This window comes from Myotis nattereri, assembly GCF_964212035.1.
Source record: "Myotis nattereri genome assembly, chromosome: 6".
Classification (NCBI taxonomy): Eukaryota; Metazoa; Chordata; class Mammalia; order Chiroptera; family Vespertilionidae; genus Myotis; species Myotis nattereri.
Window position 1 is genome coordinate 99,263,225 of NC_138081.1, and position 19,798 is coordinate 99,283,022.

Below are 19,798 nucleotides of genomic sequence, written 5' to 3' on the forward strand. Positions count from 1 at the left end.
ATGGGAGGCAATCAATGGATGTGTCTCTCTCACATCAATGTTTATCTTTCTCCCGCTTCCTCCCTCCCTTCCACTTTCTCTAAAAAAAATAAAAAAATAAAAAAGAAATCAATGGAAAAGAAATCCTCAGGTGAAGATTAATCAAAAATACAAAAGAAAGACGAAGCAGGAAGTCACAGTACTACAATACTTTGTTAACAGATAGCCATTGTAAAAAGATGCCAATTGTGAGATAAACATGTGGGGCAGGGATCTGGTGTGTGTGTGTTCAAAGCTGAGTGATTATCAGCTCAAAATAGACTGTTATAAATATACGGTGCTTTAGGTTTCATGGTTCCCACAAAACAGAAGTCTACAGCAGATACACAAAAGATAAAGAGAAAGAAATCTAAGCGTACCCGTCATGCAATCGTCAAATAAAAGAGACAGAGTGAAAAAGGGGAAGGAACAAAGGAATGCAAATCAACCAGAAAGCAGTTTCAAGAGTTATTAGCCGCAAGCACAGCTATTTCTGTCACTGTCTACAATCACTTTAAATGCAGATGGAGAAATTCTTCAGCCAAAGTCATAGAGTGACAAATGGATAACAAAATAAGACCCAATTCTATGTTGCCTACAGCAGACTCACTTCAGCTTTAAGGACAGAGGTAGACAGCGTGGAGGGGTGGGAAAAGATGCCCCATGTGGATGGAAATTTAAGAATAAAGCAGCCCTGGCTGGTGTGGCTCAGCTGGCTGGGCATCGTCCCTGCACCAAAAGGTTGCTGGTTCAATTCCTGGTCGAGGGGCATGCGTGAGGCAGCCTATCGATGTTCTACTCTCGCATTGATGTTTCTCTTCCTCTTTTCCTCTCCATCTTCTCTAAAAATCAGTAATATATATAAAAATCAGTAATATATATAAAATCAGTAATATATATATATATATATATATATATATATATATATATATATATACAGAGATAGCTATAATTATATCAGACAAAATAGACTTCAAGCCAGAGACTGTAACAAGAGACAACGAGGATTATTATATAACTATAGGCCCAGGGCACGAATTCGTGCACCAGTGGGGTCCCTCGGCCTGGCCTGCGGGATCAGGCCGAAACCGGCTCTCCGACATCCCCCGAGGGGTCCCGGACTGTGAGAGGGCACAGGCCAGGCCGAGGGACCCCACTGGTGCATGATTAGGACTGGGGAGGGACCGTGGGAGGGCTCCAGGGCATGCCCGGCCTGTCTCACTCAGTCCCAATCAGCCAGACCCCAGCAGCAAGCTCACCTACCAGTTGGTGTGTCTTCCCCCTGGTGGTCAGTGCACGTCATAGCGAGCAGTTGAGCAGCTTTAGCATATAATTAGCATATTATGCTTTGAGTGGCTGAATGAACAACCGGACGACCGGACACTTAGCATATTAGACTTTTATTATATAGGATAACTAGAGGCCCAGTGCACGACATTTGTGCACTGGGGGGCGGGATCCCTCAGCCCGGCCTACGGCCTCTCACAGTCCGGGAGCCCTCAGGGGATGTCCGACTGCCATGGAGGCGGGAGAGGCTCCCACCACCACCACTGCACTCGCCAGCCACGAGCCCAGCTCAGGGCTCTAGCTGAGCGGCACTCCCCCTATGGGAGCGCACTGACCACCAGGGTCAGCTCCTGCATTGAGCGTCTGCCCCCTGGTGGTCAGTGCACGTCATAGCGAGTGGTAGTTCCACTGTTCGGTTGACTTGCATATTAGCATTTTATTATATAGGATAAAGGGGTCAATTCAACAAAAGGATATAACATTTATAAATATTTATGCACCCAGCATAGGAGCACTTAAATATATAAAGCAAAATTAACATATCTGAAGGGAGAAATAAACAGCAAGACAGTGATAACAGGAGATTTCAATACTCTGCTTTTAACAATGGATACCTCATCCAGACAGAAAATCAATGAGGAAAGTGAGACTTGAACTGCACATCAGATCAGATGCACCCGAGAGAGAGACATACTCAGAGCCTCGCACCCCAACAGCAGCGGACACACAGCTCCCGGGTCACATGGAGCGTCCAGAACGGGTGGGCAAACTTTTTGACTCGAGGGCCACAATGGGTTCTTAAACTGGGCCGGAGGGCCGGAACAAAAGCATGGATGGAGTGTTTGTGTGAACTAATATAAATTCAAAGTAAACATCATTACATAAAAGGGTACGGTCTTTTTTTTTTTTAGTTTTATTCATTTCAAATGGGCCTGATCCGGCCCGCGGGCCGTAGTTTGCCCACGGCTGGTCCAGAACCTGAAATCACATCAGGCCCTGCTCCAACCACAAGCGCAGCTCTGAGAGGGAAGTGATCCACACACACATTCAGAAAAGAGAAAGATCTCGAATAAACAGCCCAGCTTTACACCTCAAGGAACGTTACACCTCAAGGCCCTTTACACCTCAGAGAACTTTACACCTCAGAGAACTTGAAAAGCAGAACAAATGAGACCCCAAGTTAGCAGAGGGAAGGAACCGGGGCAGACGTAGTTAAATAGAAATGAACAAGGAAATAGAAAAGACCAGTGAGACTAAGAGCTGTTTTTGAAACAATAAGTAAAATAGACAAACCTTTATCCAAACGCACACAAAAAAGTGGAGGGGGTGGGGTGGGGGCTGAGAGAGGACTCACTAAATAATATCAGAAAGAAAGAGTTGTTACAACTGATTCTACAAAATTACAGAGGATCCTGGGAGACAACTGTGAACAATTATTCACCAAAACCTTGGACACCCTGGAGGAAATAGATAAACCCTAAGCCGCGCCCCCCTCCCAAGCTCACAGCGGCATTATTCACGTGGGGCGAGGCCGCAGGGCGTGGACACACCCAGGCTCCCTCGCCAGGGGCGTGCACACGGGATTTACAGGAAGGAAGTCCCGTCATTCGCTCTCGGAGGCCCTGTGTGAAGTGCGGGAATCCACAGAGACCAGCACCGTGGCGTCACGCACACATGGGTCTAAACATGCTTCTCACACACAAACGCCACAGAAACCGTAGGAACGCGGCTGCCGGGGGTGGGGCTGGGGAATGGGAGGCAGTTTCCAATGCCAGGAACTTTCCGTGAGAAGATGGACAAGGACTGGGCACGGGCGCGGCGTGGCCACGCAGCCGGGTCTCTGCTGTTCCGCTGAAGCTGGCGGGAGGACTCACCGAAAAGAGAAAAGAAGCTGGTGTGTGAGGAGGCGGAGCGTTCCCGCTGGGACGGGCCCTCACAATCACAAACTGCAGATGGCGTCTCGCCCTTCAAACATCTCACCGTCTGTCCGTCTGTCCGTGAGGCCGGGGAGGCCGGAGGGACAGGGCATGGAGCTGGCTGCTTGCCGGTGCCGCTCCGAGCAGTTACCTCCCCCCCCCACCCCCCCAAATGCTCAGGGAAACATGTACCAAACGGTACGTCCTACGATGGCGCTGGGGTGCGCAGTCCTGACCCGTCTTGTCCCCGTTTCCATTCTTTCTCGCTGTTTCCTCGGAGCCAGGACACGTGTCATTGTTCCTTCTGTGGACACGCTTCCCCAGAGTGTCTGCGTGGCACCCGCCCGGGCGGGCAGGACGCTGGGACCCCCGGGGCGCCCCAGCAGGGAGCCCGTCCCCGTCCCCCGCCCGGCCCAGGCTCTCCGTGGAGGTCACATTCTGTGAGGCCAGCTGTGGTCTCGCTTACGAAAGGGAGGAAAGGTTTTGCTGGAACGTTCGGTAAAGGCCAACCCCTTCCCCTTGCCCATGAATCAGACCGGACCCCTGCACCCACGGGCCCCCTCTGCCCAGGTCTGCGCCCCAGCCCACCTGCCATCCCGCTGCCTCCGATGGACTCACCACGCCCTTCGTGCCGTGACCTTTGTGGCCACGGTCCGGAGGTGGCCTTCTCCGCCTTCTCCGCCCACAACCGCCCGGCCCGCCTCCCTGCTCCCGGTTGCATCATGGGAACGGGCGCGGGCAGGACGGCTGTGCTGCGTGTCCGACGCCAAATAGTGATGGAGCCTCAGTGAGCTGGGGGCTGGCTCTCCTCTCATATGAAGCCCTGTAGGCAGCCCGGCCAGCGTGGCTCCGTGGCTCCGTGGCTCCGTGGCTGAGCATCGACCTAGGAACCAGGAGGTCACAGTGCAATTCCCGGTCAGGGCATGTGCCCAGGTTGCAGCCCGATCCCCAGTGTGGGGCGCGCAGGAGGCAGCCCATCAGTGGTTCTCTCTCATCATGGATGTTTCTCTCTCAGTCATTTTTTTGTGCTTCCCTTTCTCTCAAACCCCATCTCTAGTCTGGTAGCACATTCTGTCCACTTGATCTCCAAAACAGACCATCTCCTGCCAGGAGGGTCCTAGCTCCTCCTGACCCACCTGAACACGCCACCAGAGGAATCGCCTTGAACGGAAGGCAGAGGATGCGGCTCGCGCCCTCCACGGCCCCCCACGGGCCCTGGGGAGAAGGGAAAGCCATCCTGAGGGACGGCAAGGCCCCCAAGCCTGGCCCCTGCCGCCTCCCTGACCTCAGTCCCCCTTGCACTCCCTCTGGCTCCCCGCAGCCGCACGGGCCTCGAACATGCCTCGGGGACGCCGCCCTTTACCTGAATGTTCCTCCTCCAGGTGCCCGTGGCTCACTCCCACCTCAGGGCTCCACCTAAACTTGCCTCAGCACCACCCACCCGACCTCCCGCGTGACTTCTCTCCAAAGCCCTATCACCGTCTACCATGCTGTACATCTTTTTGTTTATGTTATTTGTGGCCCAGCTCCCACGACTGGAATGTAAACCCCTGGGGTCAACGCTTTTGTCCATTTTGTTCACTCCTGTAATGCTTTTGCCTAGAGAAGTGCCCAGCGCACAGTAGGTGCGCAGTAAGTTTTGCTGCAGGAACAAATGAACGGGGGGCGGGGGGGGGGGCGGGGAAGGTCTCATGGTGGCACCCCTGTCTGATCCAGGCACCCCTGCCAAGTGACGTCACCTCTCCATGTGCTCGTTTCCTTTCAGCTGCAAACGTTTTACCAGAACCGTCTGTCGGTGTTAAATGAGATGATCGATGTGAAAAGTACGTTTTCATTGGTATCACCAGGGTTGATGAGCACCAACAACGCTGCTTCCGATCATGAGACAAACCACAGACGTGTGCAGCTGTGGGGGTGCTGTGCCGAGGGCCAATGTGGGACTTTTCTTGGGGGCCTTTGTAGCTTGGCTCGGGCTTATGTGGGACTTGGGTGGCGGAGGTGACCCAGCGTCCTTCACAGCACAGGGCTGTTCCCCGAACCAGGCAGACGGTGCCCGGGGCCCCGGACACTCGCTCAGCACCCCTGGAGGGGTCAGCTGACTCCAGTGGCCACGGCTGCGCAGCTGCTGAAAGCAGCAGCCGGACCCCAAATGCGCGTTTCTCCCTCACAGCCGGCTCGGCCTCCACAGGGTCGCGGGCCTGCCTGACGGTGGCTCGGCTCCTGTTCTGTCACCTACAAAAGCCCCAGTCCGGTCGCTCTCCGGCTTTTCGCCCCTTTAAGGACTAGAAATGGGGGAGCTGGCGATCGAGTGGGCTAGGGAAGACGGGGAGCTTTTCAGAGAATCTCATTATCATTCTAGTGATTTGGGAATTTCCAAGAAGCAGCAAAAAAAAACACATTCCACAGACGCATAATTCTGAAACATACAAAAAAATGTCTATCGAAATTGAAATGATCGAGTGACCTAGTTACATAAACCCGCCTTCCTTCCTCCGCCTCTGAGCCCCGCTCTGATCTGAAGAGCGTGTGGAGGCACTGACGCTGCGGCGAGGCAGTTCCCCGGCCCAGCGTGTGGGCGCAGGACCAGCAGGCTCACGGCGGTCGGGCAGGCGGGCGGCGTCCGGCCAGGAGCCCTGCGGGCAACACCGTCCACCCCGGCAGCCAGGGGGACCCGGGGCCACCCTCGGGGAGAGAACCTAACGATTTTGTCTCTGAAGCTGGAGGAGAGCTCGGTGCCGCGTCTGTGACGACACCTGCTTCCCAAGGTGAGTGTGGGCTTCGCCGGGACCTGGCGGTGCGGCCCCTGTCCTCTCCCTGCTGCTTCGCCGCGAAGGCCAGACTGCGGCCGGGAAGGCCAGACTGCGGCCGGGAAGGCCAGACTGAGGCCGGGAAGGCCAGACTGCGGCCGGGAAGGCCAGACTGCGGCCGCGAAGGCCAGACTGCGGCCGAGGCAGCCGCCAGCCCGACCGGCTGATGCTTCTCTGCTGGGCCTCCTGGGGTCCCGGGGGCGGCAGGGCTCACCCCTGGGGGCCTGTTCCATGGGACCCGGCCGAAGTCCCAGGAGGCGGTGTGAGCAGTTAGAGGGACGCGTCGCCCACCTGCGTGGAGGGTGGAGGGTGAGTCCAGCCCGTGGGAGGCCTGCAGGCCTGCCTCACGCAGCCATGAACTCCGACCTGCAGCCCCTGTGGCCTGAGGCGGGCTGACCGCGGGGGAGAAGCCGTAGGGACGCTGCTCACAGGGCGCCCGGGGGGCCGAGCCGCTGGGAGCAGGTGTCTGTGTGAGGCTCGGCGACAAGGGGGAGCGCAGGTCCAGGAGCCCAGCCGACACGTCCCCGGCCCCACTGGTCGCTGTGGGGGCGCCTGCGATCGTGCGAGGGGCCGCGGCCTGAGTGCCCGGGACACAGGGAGGTGATGGCTGGGGGTGGGGGACACATCTGGGTGAGCAGAGCGGGTGGGCCGGTCCCCGCGGACAGGCCGGGCTCGGACAGCGGGGACCCATGTGGGGCGGGGGGGACGGCCAGGAGCCCGCTCAGCGAAGGTGCGAATCCCACGGAAATGCCCCCGGCTGTGCTCTCTGCGCGGCTCATGCTCGGGCTGCGTCCACGGGACGTTCTGGCGACACCGCCGTCTGGCAAGTGAAAGTGCTAGAAGGTAACACCTCACTGTGTGCGGCTTGTCGCAGGCACAGCGCAGGCACCAGGCCGGTTAGGAGTCGCGTCCCCCCCACCCCCGCGCCCTCACCGATCCGAGTCTGTGTCTGTGACGTGAGGACAAACCGAGAAAGAGGAACCGGCCACGTGGACCCCACGAAGCCCGCACGGCCCCGAGCTTCAGGGGGCGGGGGCTCAAGGACACCTCGAGGTGCTGACCCCTCTCCTGGGGGCTCCCAGTGCCCAGGGGAGCGGGGAGGAGGTCAGCCCGGGGTCAGTCTCGGGGAGCCCAGGCAGGACGGAGGCCCCGCCCTCAGACGTTGGGAAGGGACCCCCCGCCCCGTACAGGTGGATGCAGTGAGCTCCCTGGGGCAGGAACGCAGCCCGAGCAGCCGGCGTCTGCGGCCCTGGGTGGGTGGGGGGCTGGTGCCGTGGTGACCGGGCTGCAGGCAGGCCCGCGAGGGACCGAGCAAGCTTTTCATCAGCCACGGCTCCGGTTTTAAAGGATCCAACGTGCCAATGCTCAGCCTCAGTGGCAGGAGCCCCGGGGACTCTGTCCCACGAACGAGCCGGCTCCCTGGCTCTGCTCCCCTGACGTGTGCGAGCGCCTGGGCGGGCCGGGGCTCAGGGCCCATGACAGCTAACGGGGACCCCACGTCAGGGGCTGCTCCCCCACACCCTCCGCGTGGTGGAGCCTTCCCACTGTGGGGCGAGAGAGGAGGTGGCACAGGCAGGGGGAGGATGGGGAGAGGGGAGAGGGGAGAGGGTCCGAGATGGGGGAGGGAGGGGGGAGGGAGGGAGGGAGGAGGGAGGGAGGGAGGGGGGAGGAGGGAGAGATGTGAGGGCGACCAGCAGAGAGGGGGGAGAGGGCGGGGGGGGGCAGCTCCGGGACTGAGGAGGGGCCAGGCCGCCCTGTGACCGTGGCCCTGGGCTCAGTGGACTCCCACGTGGCAAGTGGGCACCACAGCCTGGGATCCTAGAACTGGGGTGGGCCAGGCCCTTGGCCCTGCAGGTCGGTTGGCACCTTTCTCATTGGACGGAGTTGCGGACCCGTGTCCGGCGCTGCCCCTCCTACTGGCCACGCCCAAGCACCCCGGGTGCTGGGGGCGAAGGGAGGATGAGCTTAGGGGTTAGAAGTGGCGTGCACTTTGCTGAGGCCTTCGAGGCCCTTCTGCCCAAGGCGGTCTCTGAGCGGGGCCTCGGCGGCCCGCGCCCCCGGGAGGGGTCTGTGTGCACCGGCAGCGTGGACCCCCCTCCAGGCTGGGGGCCGTCCAGGGAGGCCCGTGCTCCGCGCGTTGTCAACCGGCTCCGGGCCGCCCGCCGTGGCTGCCGCCGCATCTTCACACCCGCATCCCTGTGGCGCCTTTATCGCTGCCACAGGCTCCCGTGACACAGAACGAAAGGACCCACATCTGGGTCATGGGAGCCACTGAGTCAGCGGGCGGGCCCTCCGCTCGCCACCCCGCCCCCCCCCAACCTGCCGTCACGGGGCGCGTGGATTCGCGGTGGGTTATCTCTCAGCCATCGCTCAGTGGGCCCCAGCACCCACGGAGTGCGGCTTTCACATCGCTTTCCGGGAGGTAAACAGATACTTTGGTGACTACAAATCACTGCTCGTGTGTGTGACCGAGCGCAAGGAACACGCCCGTGTCTCTGGGTCTTGCTTGTCACTGTGAGCCGCGGGCTCCGCAGGGCGGGGCAGGGCGGGGCAGGGCGGGGCAGGGCGCTCAGGCCCCCCCTGCGCCCCTGAAACGGGCTGACCCGCGAGGCACCCCCCTCCGCCCCGCTCTGGTGACGGCAGCCGTGCCTCATGGGAGAGGCTGAGATGCCGCAGTGGGTCCGGGAGAGCCACGTCCACGAGGGAGCGGGCTCGAGCCTGGAGCTGTTTTACTGATGCAGCAGCCGGTGGGGTCAGCCACGCGGACGCCGGGGCCTGGCTTCTGTGCTGAGCAGGGCTCCCCCCTCCCATTTCCTGTATCTGCCTCTGAGGCGAGAGAATGTGTTCTCCGTTCTGGAAACTGAGAGAAGGAAGTGGGGGGCCTGGGGCCCCTGGGGGGACGGCCAGGAACGGGCTGGCAGGGGTATGTTTCCGGCCGTGAACACAGGCGACCCCGGAATCCGCCCGTCGCTGCTCTTAGAGGCTCCGCTTGGTCCCACGGTGGCCCCGGCGTTCAGCGCCCGGGAGGCAGGAGATGGGACAGAGCAGCTCCCCCCCCGCAGCCCCCCCATCGTGTCCACTCAGCCCCCTGCTGCCTCGGAGCGCCCATCCGGCGAGTTTCACGTTGACTTTTAAATTCCGGTCGCACTGAGGCCCGTCTAGCGTCGCAGGGAGGCGGGGTCACAGCTTGACCTGGGGCCTCGGGTAGGACTGGCCGAAGGGACAGCCCCTTTCATGGCCGACTCACCACCTGGACACGCTCCCCCGCCTCCGGGCGGAGGCCCCGCAGGACAGCACGCGGGCACCGCCGCCCCCACTGTCGCCTCCATCACCGTCCGCTGCTGGTGCCCAGCACTGTGGGCGATGCGCGTGGGGCGTCTCCAACGTGCACACGCGTCCTCCCAAACCTCCAGTCCTCACTCTGCCGATGAGGGGCAGCCGCCCGGAGGGAACCTGAAGGACAAGTGTCCGACTCAGCTCTGAGGTCGCATCAGGAGCCTCCACGCACACCGTCCCTGTCCCCTCGCATCCGTGAGCCTCCACTCACTCCGTCCCTGTCCCCTCGCATCCGTGAGCCTCCACGCACACCGTCCCTGTCCCCTCGCATCCGTGAGCCTCCACTCACTCCGTCCCTGTCCCCTCGCATCCGTGAGCCTCCACGCACACCGTCCCTGTCCCCTCGCATCCGTGAGCCTCCACTCACCCCGTCCCTGTCCCCTCGCATCCGTGAGCCTCCACTCACACCGTCCCTGTCCCCTCGCATCCGTGAGCCTCGGAGGGAGCGCGTCTCCTTCCCCGTGGACCGGCCTCGACGGCCCCTCTGTGGACCCCTGTGCAGAGGCCCAGGGTGCGCCCCCAGTCCCCGCGGCCCCGTTCTGTCGGGACGGGAATCAGGCATCGTCTCCTCCTCCTTCCCCGTGACCTTTCTGGGCCGGGGACGTGGCTCTCCAGGCGGGTGGAGTTGAGGAAGTTGCTTTCCCTCTGAGTTTCACAGTGAGGACACCGACCTGTCAGGGGTTAGTGAGGCAGAATAAGGGGAACCCCAAATGTCACCCCCAGGCCCCCAGAGAAGCCTGCCGCCAGCCCGCCCACGGCTGCGACCCCCGCCCCACGCCCTGGCCGCTCCTCGTCTGTCTCCTGTGTCTCCCCGTGTTCCGTGAACCTGCTGCCCGCCAGCCACAGCCCCGGCCGCCCGCGTCCAGCCCGCACCTGCTCGGTGTGGCCGTGTCCCCACTTCCCTTTGGTCACGCTGCGGCCTCCACCCCTGCCCACTGGCAGGTTCCTGCGTCTCCTGGCTGAGCCACCCCGCCCAGCCGCCCCTCACAGTCCCAGTGCGGCTTCCCAGCAGCAGCCCCGGGCAGCCCGGTGTGGCCGCCTGGCCTGGCCCCGCGTGTGCTGGCCCTCCCACCGTGTGGGTCCCTCAGGCCGAGGCGCGCTGCCCGCTGTGGAGCCGTGTGGGGAGCGGAGCACGGGGTGGTGACTGAACCATCGCTGTATAACGGGGGGTTTCACCTTGAAATACAGAAGGAATATTGGGACATAGAACATTCCAGACCCCGCGCAGGCCAGTGAGTCCAGAGCAGCAGCCTCAGGCGTAGAAGGGACAGCAGCGCGCAGGGCAGGGCTGGAAGCCTCTCCCCGTCTCTGAGGCCCTCCCTCTGGCGGCAGCGAGGGCGCAGGTGGAGGGGGTCACCCCTCTGAGCCCCCCGCCCCCGGTCCCTGGTCGTCCAGGGGAGGACCGGCCACTGGGCCGCTCAGCCCGCCCTCCGCCACGCGGCCACACAGAACTGCTCGCGGGCCGCTCCCGTCTGCTTCTCTTCTCTCGGGCAGCGCCTCCTGGGCCGTCATTCCTGCCACAGGCTCACGTCCCGCCGTCACGCTAAATAAATGGGAGGGGGGCTGGGGGGCCGGGGAGAGAGGGGTCTGGACTGTGTGGTGTACCCCTTCCTCCCCCCGCATCCCTGGCGGCACCCCTGCTGGCAGCCTCCACCCTCAGCCCAGGCCGGAGCCCAGAGGAGGGTGGAGGTCCCGGCCACAGTCCCTAAGCCAGACAGGGGCCAGGGAGGGCAGATGGGGACCCGCGGCCAGTGCGGGGCGGCCGGTGCGGGGTGGCCGGTGCGGGGCGGCCGGTGCGGGGGCGGCCGGTGCGGGGCGGCCGGTGCGGGGGCGGCCGGTGCGGGGGCGGCCGGTGCGGGGTGGCCGGTGCGGGGGCGGCCGGTGTGGGGGCGGCCGGTGCGGGGCGGCCGGTGCGGGGCGGCCGGTGCGGGGTGGCCGGTGCGGGGGCGGCCGGTGTGGGGGCGGCCGGTGCGGGGTGGCCGGTGCGGGGGCGGCAGGTGCGGGGCGGCCGGTGCGGGGTGGCCGTGGGTCTGCCTGGAAAGGCCCGCTGTGGTCACCGGGCCCAGAGCAGCGACAGGGGACGCCGCACCTGTGCTTGGCAGGCGTGGGGGCGGCCGGGCTGGGCCCGTGGGAGGGAGGGAGGAGGGGGGCGGCGTGTGAACACCGGTCCCCGGCGGGAAGGGCAGTGGCCTGAGCAGTGAAAGCTGGCGTCTCGGTCGCTGGTCCCTCGGTGGTGACACTTTCGGTGTTTCCGGGCCTGTCCCAGCCACACGCTGCTCTGTGGCAAAGCCTCTCCTCCACCGTCTTTCCGCTGACAGTTCTTGGAGGCCTGGCCCTGAGCACGGTGCCCGGGGGGCTCCAGCAGCTGCTCCCCCACCGGGGGTGCCATAGGGGGACCAAGTCCCCGCTTTGGGGCTTGCGTGTGCGTGTGTGTGCGTGTGCATGTGTCTGCATGTGCGTGTGCGTGTGCATGTGCGTGTGCGTGTGTGTGTGCGTGCGTGTGTATTGTGACGTGACTGTGTCCGACATGGACGCTGCAGCATTCTAGGCCACAGCCTGCGGGAGGGACACCTGCTGTGACACGGTGGCCGCCCTCAGGGAGCTGTGCACTCAGAGCCGCGCAGGTGCTGTCTGAGCCGCCCCGCCCGCCCCCGGGCGCCGAGGCTGGGACTGTCCCGTCTCCAGCGCAGGAGGAGGGCGCGGTGTGGGGAGGGTCGGGGACCAGCTCGGGTGGCCTCGGCTCAGCGCTTCCTCGCCGCCCAGACAGCCCGCCAGGTGCCCCTGCTGACAGGACACTTGGGGGGAAGGGCGGGCCCCCCAGGCCCCCACTCCTGGCTCTGCCGGAGTCACATGACTAGGCTACCCCCTCCGGGTTGCAGATGGTTAACATCTGCATTTGGGCAGATGGGCGTTGCTTCTAAGTAGGAAGTGGTCTGTGCTCGGGCCAATGTCAGTCTCGCCCCGAGGTTCCCTCAATGACCAGGAGCCCCGTCCTGTTCTCAGTCCGGGCGGCCGACGTGGGAGCCTGGAGCGTCGCCGGGCGCGTGGCCGGAACGCCCTGCGGATCGCGGCGTCGCTAAGGTAAGCGGGCGACCGGGCCTGTCCTTTCCGGCCTCCTGGCCTCCGCGCGCTGCCCCTGGTCTGAGGGACCCGAGACAGAACCGCTCACTCCGGCTCCGGGTGCGGCGGCCGACCGTGCGCATCGGCAAACGCCCGCGACAGACGTGGGCCTCTGGTCTCAGCGACCTCCGTCCTGTGCCCAAGGCCACGCCTGGGAGGACGGGGACTGCTCCGTCCGCTTCGCCCTCCCCGGAGCCCGGTGGTCCGGGCCCTGCTTCTGGAGGGACGCGCGGTCTCTATTCAGCTGAGCGCAGAGTTGGCCAAGCTGACAGCTGAGCTCGGAGATGTTGGGGCGATGCGAACGGTGCCCTGTTCACCGCCAGGCACGGAGCCCGCCTGGGGGGGGGGCGTGGCGGGCACCAGGGGGAAGGGGCTCCTCGGGGAGGCTGTGGACCAGCCGATCGGTGGGCGTGTTCTAGGCTCAGTGATCCAGGAGCAGCTCTGCTCACACGCAGGTGCCCCAACGAGGCGCCAGCACCTGCGGCCGTGAAGCTACACAATGATGACCCCTGAGAGCCTGGCAGCGTCCCCCACGCCTGTGGGGGCAGAAGTGCAGGCCGGGGGCTCGTGCTGTGGAGATAGACGCAATGTCCGAGTTAGCGCGACTCTGAGAGGGTCACACAGATGGTTTCTGTAAATGAAAAAGAACTTGCAAAAGCAGCATCCGAAGGAGCCGAAGGAACCAGCAGGAAAAAGAGAGAGAGCACACAGCCCTCGACCCAAGTCGCGGAAAACACCTTCTGGCCGCGGCCGCACTCACCCAAAAGCAGAAGGAAGCAGCGAGTTTCAGCCCCGCCGCCGGGTCTAAAAACGGCCGCGGCCGAGCCCGGCTCAGAGGCGTCGAGAAAGCACACGCTCCCCGAGCACAGGCGGCGGCCGGGGGCCCGGCCTCAGAGCCAGGGTTTAAACTGCGCTCCGTACAAGGTCTCGGGCGCCTCGCAGCCCCCGGAGGCCCTTGGGCACAGGAGGTGGGTGGGGATGGCAGGAGCCCTCGGTCTCTCGGAGGGGATGGTGTCCTGGCTACAAGGCGGTGCACTGCCCACCTCAGGGGGGGTGCGAGGTTCGAGACCACGGTGAAGAGCAGTGGTTCCCGGTGTCCAGGATGCACTTAGAATGTATGCACACACGCATGCACACACATGCACACACATGCACACACAGGCACACATGGGACATGCACAATCCACACAAACACATGCACACTGCACATGCGTGCATCGATTGATGTACAACACACGTGCGCATAACTCATATTCTTTCCCAGTCTTGTCCCTTGCCCTGCAGGCTTCCCTATTTATGAAAATAAGCACAGATTTTAAGTCTCCGCTTTGATTTAATTTTAACGAACTTAACCTTGTGACTAGATTTGTTTGAGTTAAACTGTTAGCAGTTTTCCTGGCTGGCAGTCTCTCGATGCTGTCACGCACGACGCTTTCCCGCGTCAATTGTCTTGGGTAAGTCTGCCCTGGCCAGTGGCCCAACGATCGGAGGGCCCGTCGGCCTCCCCGCCTCTCCAGCCTCCTCTGCTCTGGGATCTCGCTGCCCCTCCCCTGGCCCCACCGGGACCGGCCACTACTCCCTGTGGGCTCACTGTCTGCTGCCCGATACCGGCTGGGACGCCAGTGCGGCCCACCTGTCCTGGGCACCTGATGAGGCCAGAGACGCCCAAAGCCTCCGCGTCGAGCAGCGGTTTCTGAGGAGGCGCTGAGGTCTCTGCGATGGGTGTGGGCGTGTGGGTGTGGGCGTGTGGGTGTGGAAGGCCGGCACCGCCTGGCTCTCCGGGAGCTGCTGTGGACGCCATCCCCTCCGTGGCTCCCTGCCTGGCTCTGTTTTTTTGTTTTTGTTTTTTAAATATATATTCTATTGGATTTTACAGAGAGGGATAGAGAGTTAGAAACATCGATGAGAGAGAAACAGCCGTCAGCTGCCTCCTGCACACCTCCTACTGGGGATGTGCCCACAACCGAGGTACATGCCCTTGACCAGAATCGAACCTGGGACCCTTCAGTGCCCAGGCCGACGCGCTATCCACTGAGCACACCGGCCAGGGCCGACGCTCTGGTTTGTAGGGCACCTTCTTTTCGCTGCTAGTGTCTGAGATGTGTTTTGCTCGTGCTGCCTAAACAAAAACGGGACCAGGAAGCCACATTATTTTATTGCAAAGTGTACGTTAATATTGTAACATGTGACTCTAAGTAACGCCGAGTGTTTCTCCAAGTAACACTTTCCACGTGTGGCAGCACAGTCGGCAACGTTGAGTCGAAGGGCAGAGGCCTGGCCGCCGGCCGCCGGCCTGCGTTTCGCTCGGGTGCTGCGTGGACTTGCTCTCCAGCCCGACCTGCAGTCCCAGGAAGGGCCAGTGTGGCCTGTGTGCGGGAAGGGAGAGCCGCGGGGTGCAGCGGGGGAGGGACCTGCAGGAGGCCAGCTGCTGCCTGAGCGCCGGCACCTGTGCTCCTGGCGTGGCACCGAGTGGGTCCTGAGCAGCCCCGGTCTGGCTGTCCCGTGTCCAGGCTGTCCCGTGTCCCGGCTGTCCCGTGTCCCGGCTGTCCCGGTCCGGCTGTCCCATGTCCCGGCTGTCCCGGTCCGGCTGTCCCGTGTCCCGGCTGTCCCGTGTCCTGGCTGTCTCGGTCCGGCTGTCCTGTGTCCCGGCTGTCCCGGTCCGGCTGTCCCGTGTCCCGGCTGTCCCGTGTCCTGGCTGTCTCGGTCCGGCTGTCCCGTGTCCCGGCTGTCCCGTGTCCCGGCTGTCCCGGTCCGGCTGTCCTGTGTCCCGGCTGTCCCGGTCCGGCTGTCCCGTGTCCCGGCAGCTCTGGGCGGGGAGGGACGGGCCACCCTCGAGCACAGCTCTCAGGGCACTGGCCTCGGCTCTGCTAAACGTCCAGGAAGAGGAAACCCTCAGCGTTTCCCAAACTCACCTACCCCAGGGCACGCCTCCCCCTCCGCCACAATCTTCAGGACAGAAACAGTGTTTCTCCAAAGAGCTGAGCTGGGCGGTTCACGTGAGCAGGCGTGTGCAGGCCCCCTGACGTGTCGTGGTGGCATGTGTCACCCACACCGCTTCCCTGAAATGGTCCACGGGATGTTTGTGGTGACACAGTGGCCTGGGCCGGTGAATCACCTCCAGCAGCGGCAGGTGCCGGGAACACACGGACGGGCTGCGGTCTGGGCTGCGAGATTCTCAGCCACATGCGCGGACTGGGCCTTGTCCGCAGGTGTGTGCCCTTTGAACCCCGCGGGTCCCGGCCACCGTCCCCAAGCAGCACGGAGTCACACGCCAGGGTCCCTGTGCTGAGTCCTGAAATCCTAATCAAAGTAGGAATCAGAGGGGATTAAACAGACACCCTCACCTCGGAGCGCTGACCAGCAACTCCCGCGGCCCCACCTCCCGCAGGCCCCTCCCCGGCCCGCAGGCCCACCCGCCCCGCCCGCCTCCCCCAGGCCCCCTGCCTCGAGCCACGATAGGGAGGCGGCCACAGGTGCCTGCAGGTGCCAGCTCCCGGCAACAGGAGGGAGGGGTGAGGCCACCCATCGTGCGTTCGAGGGACAGAGCGGGGGGGCACACGCGCAGGAACCCGTCAGGCTCCCTCCTCACACGCGGACACACACTGGCTGCAGGTGAGGACGGACTGGCAGGTGGGAGCCGTGTCCCTGCCAGGCACCCGCCACCTGCCTCGACCGTGTCTCCCTCCTGACCTTTCCTGGCCACACGGCAGGGGCTCGGCGAGAGGATGAGAACGAGTGAGTGGCAGGGAGAACTCCAGGCCAGGGGTTGAGCGGGGGTTGGGGGGGGGGCATGTGCGAGAGGAAGGCAGGATGAGGACACAGCGGAAGGCGGAGGATGGGCACGAAGGAGCAAAGCCCCTTCCTCCCGGTTTTGTCTCGGGATGGAGTCTCCTTCACTCCCAGACAGTCCCGCCCTCACTCACCTCCTGGTGGACCTCTGGAGCCAGGCTCCGCGCGGCGCCCCCTCCTGGCTTCCCCAGCACCTTGCAGCTCGGCGAGCGCTCTAACAGGTGGGTGGGGGGCTGGTGGCGGACACCCAGTGCTCCGAGCCCACTTCCCGCAGGCGTGCCCCTCCCTGTCGCCCTCGCTGCGTTCCCCACCACCAAGCGGGTCTGTCCACGAGCCTTTTACAATCACGCCCTCTGAACCTCCTCCACGGGCGAGTTCTGAGGGTCGTGCCATGTCTGCCTGGCAGATGAGTGGCTGTTAAGAAGTGTGAGCATTGGAGACACACACACACACACACACACACACACACACACACACACTCACACACTAGAGGCCTGGTGCATGAAATCCGTGCACTTGGTGGGGGATCCCTCAGCCTGGCCTGCAGCCCAGGAGCCTTCAGCTGGACATCCTTAGTGCTGCTGTGGAGGCGGGAGAGGCTCCTACCTTGAGCGTCTGCCCCCTGGTGGTCAGTGCATGTCATAGCGAGCAGTTGAGTGGCCTTAGCATATCATTAGCATATTACACTTCGATTGGTTGAACAGCCAACCAAACGACCGGACACTTAGCATATTAGGCTTTTAGTATCACTCAACTGCTCACTATGACGTGCACTGACCACCAGGGGGCAGACGTTCTGGTAGGTGAGCTTGCTGCTGTGGTCCAGCCAATCGGGACTGAGCGAGATGGGCCAGACACACCCTGGAGCCCGCCCACGGCCCCTCCCCGGCTGGCCAACCTCCCGCGTCCCTCCTTGGCCCGGATGGTGCACCGGTGGGGTCCCTCGGAATCCTGGATCCCTCAGGCCAGGCCACGGGACCCCACTGGTGCACAAATTCGTGCCCCGGCCTCTAGTGTCGATGTACGTATTCCTGCTGCCTTTCCCGGCCATGCAGGCTGTCAGCATATCCTGAGGACGGCCCTCACGTTCAGTTTAAAGAAACCCCATGGCCAGCTCTCATGTGCGGCGCGTGAGCACCCTGAGCTGCGCCGCGAGCGCTTTGCAGGCTAGCCCTGCGAGCTGTCAGTTCTCGGACCGATTCCTCTGCACAAAGCTCGCCAGGGGGCCTGGTTGCCTGCGCTTCTGCTGGGTTTGGCCTGAGGGGTTTTGTAAAGATCAGAGTCTGCGGTTTGCTGGCATCTTCCGAGTTCACCCTGTGGATCAGGAACCGGCAGGTCGCAGCCCACGGGCCACGTCTGGGCCAGCCCACTCGTGCGTGTGACTGTCCACAACCACTTCCAAGTCGTGTGGCAGAGCCGGCTGGCGTGGCTCAGGGGTTGAGCATGGACCCATAAACCAAGAGGTCACAGTTCGATTCCCGGTCAGGGTACATGCCCCGGTTTTGGGCTCGAACCCCAGTGCGGGGGGTGGAGGGGCGTGCAGGAGGAGGCCGGTCCATGATTCTCTCCCATTGATGTTTCTATCTCTCTCTCCCTCTCCCGTCCTCTCTCTCTAAAAAAGTAAATGAAAACCTATTTTTTTTTTTAAAAAAAAAGTATTGTGGCTGAGACCCTGTGACCTGTCGAGCCTGAGCCTTCTGTCTGGCCTCCCAGGAGAGGTGCTGCCCCCTGCTGGCGTGTTTGTGTGGTGCACCTGTGTGCCCTCCTGTCCTGGCAGGGCGGGCGATGCCCTGGACTGTCTGGCCCTCCCAGAATACTTGTCTTAACTCCCGTGTCTTTTGCTTCCTTTCCTGCCCAGGGTCCCTCCTCTCCTGTCACCCCCGTGGGCGGGCCCACGGCTCGGCGGGAACCGGCGGCACCATGAGTGAGGTGAGTGCCCCGGGTGTTGGCTGGGAGCACACGTTCCGTTCACTGTGGCTCCTTGAAAACTGCCCGGCAGCTAACTCTCCCTCCGCCCGTTCCCAGGAGTCAGGGAGCTACCCGGACGCCTACGACGACTACAACGCCACGGCGGACTACGCTGCGGACCCCACCGGCCCGTGCGTCCTGCAGGACGTCCGCGACTTCTCCCGGCTCTTCGTGCCCATCACTTACTCCTTGATCTGTGTCTTCGGCCTCCTGGGCAACGTCTTGGTGGTGCTCACCTTCGCGTTCTACAAGAAGGCCAAGTCCATGACCGACGTGTACCTCCTGAACATGGCCCTGGCCGACATCCTGTTCGTGCTGACCCTGCCCTTCTCGGCGGCGACGCACGCCACGGGCCAGTGGGGCTTCAGCGGCGCCCTGTGCAAGCTGGTGCGCGGCGTCTACGCCGTCAACTTCCACTGCGGGATGCTGCTGCTCGCCTGCATCAGCCTGGACCGCTACGTGGCCATCGTGCAGGCCACACGGTCCTTCCGCCTGCGCGCCCGGATGCGGGCGCACCACCGCGCCATCTGCCTGGCCGTGTGGGCCCTGTCCATCCTCATCTCCACGGGGACCTTCATCTTCTACCAGAAGTACCGGCTGCAGGGCCGGGAGGTGTGCGAGGCCCGGTACCTGGGGGTCTCCGAGCCCCTCCGCTGGAAGCTGCTGCTGCTGGGCCTGCAGCTGCTGTCGGGCTTCTTCCTCCCCCTGCTGTTCATGACGTTCTGCTACCTGTTCATCGTCAGGACCCTGCTGCAGGCCCAGAACTCCAAGCGGCACAAGGCCATCCGCGTGATCGTCGCCGTGGTCCTCGTGTTCCTGGCCTGTCAGGTCCCTCACAACGTGGTGCTGCTGGTGACGGCCGTGAAGCTGGGCAAGGTGGGCCGGTCCTGCCAGGGCGAGAGGGCGCTGGGCTACCTGGAGACGGGCACCGAGGTGCTGGCCTTCCTGCACTGCTGCCTCAACCCCGTGCTCTACGCCTTCGTGGGCCAGAAGTTCCGGAGCTACTTCCTGAAGATCGCCAAGGACCTGCTGTGCGTGGGGCGGCGGCGCGCGCCCGGCCTGGCCTGCGCCCGGCTGCACTCGGAGGCCTTCTCCTCCCGGCAGATCAGCGAGACCGCGGACAACGACAACCCGTCCTCCTTCACCATGTGACCCGCCCCGGGTGCCATCCTCGTGGGAGTGGGCGCGGTGTCTTCCCCAGGGACGGGGACCGCGGCGGCCTTGGGCTGTGGACATCTGGGGCGGGGGGGGGAGGGGGGGGCTCATGCAGGTAGCGGTTTCCAAATTTCCTCCACCAGGAACTCTGATCCTGCCGCCTCTGACGGCCGGCATCCTCGAGGCAGGCTCCAGGCCGCGTGCATTTCAGGGCAGGGCTGACCAACGGGAGCCCCAGGGAAATATTCGTGAACCGGCCCTAGACCACCGCTCCTTCAGTCAGAGCAAAACAATCACACGGTTTGAAAAACCAAGACAGAAAAACAAAAATGAATAAAAGCCCTGGTGCCACGCATTCTGGTCAAACACTCCATCCAGCCGATGCCCGCCGGGCGCCAGGGA

General features: G+C 63.0%; 1 protein-coding gene across 1 annotated transcript; it reads left to right on the top strand.

Moving 5' to 3' along the window:
• Positions 1–5,733: 5,733 nt before the first annotated feature.
• CCR6 (C-C motif chemokine receptor 6) lies at positions 5,734–19,715 on the top strand. Its single transcript, XM_081093603.1, has 3 exons — positions 5,734–5,986; positions 18,132–18,202; positions 18,299–19,715. Exons 2-3 carry the CDS (start codon positions 18,194–18,196, stop codon positions 19,391–19,393), a joined length of 1,104 nt encoding a protein of 367 aa, XP_080949729.1. The 5' UTR covers positions 5,734–5,986; positions 18,132–18,193; the 3' UTR covers positions 19,394–19,715.
• Positions 19,716–19,798: the final 83 nt, after the last annotated feature.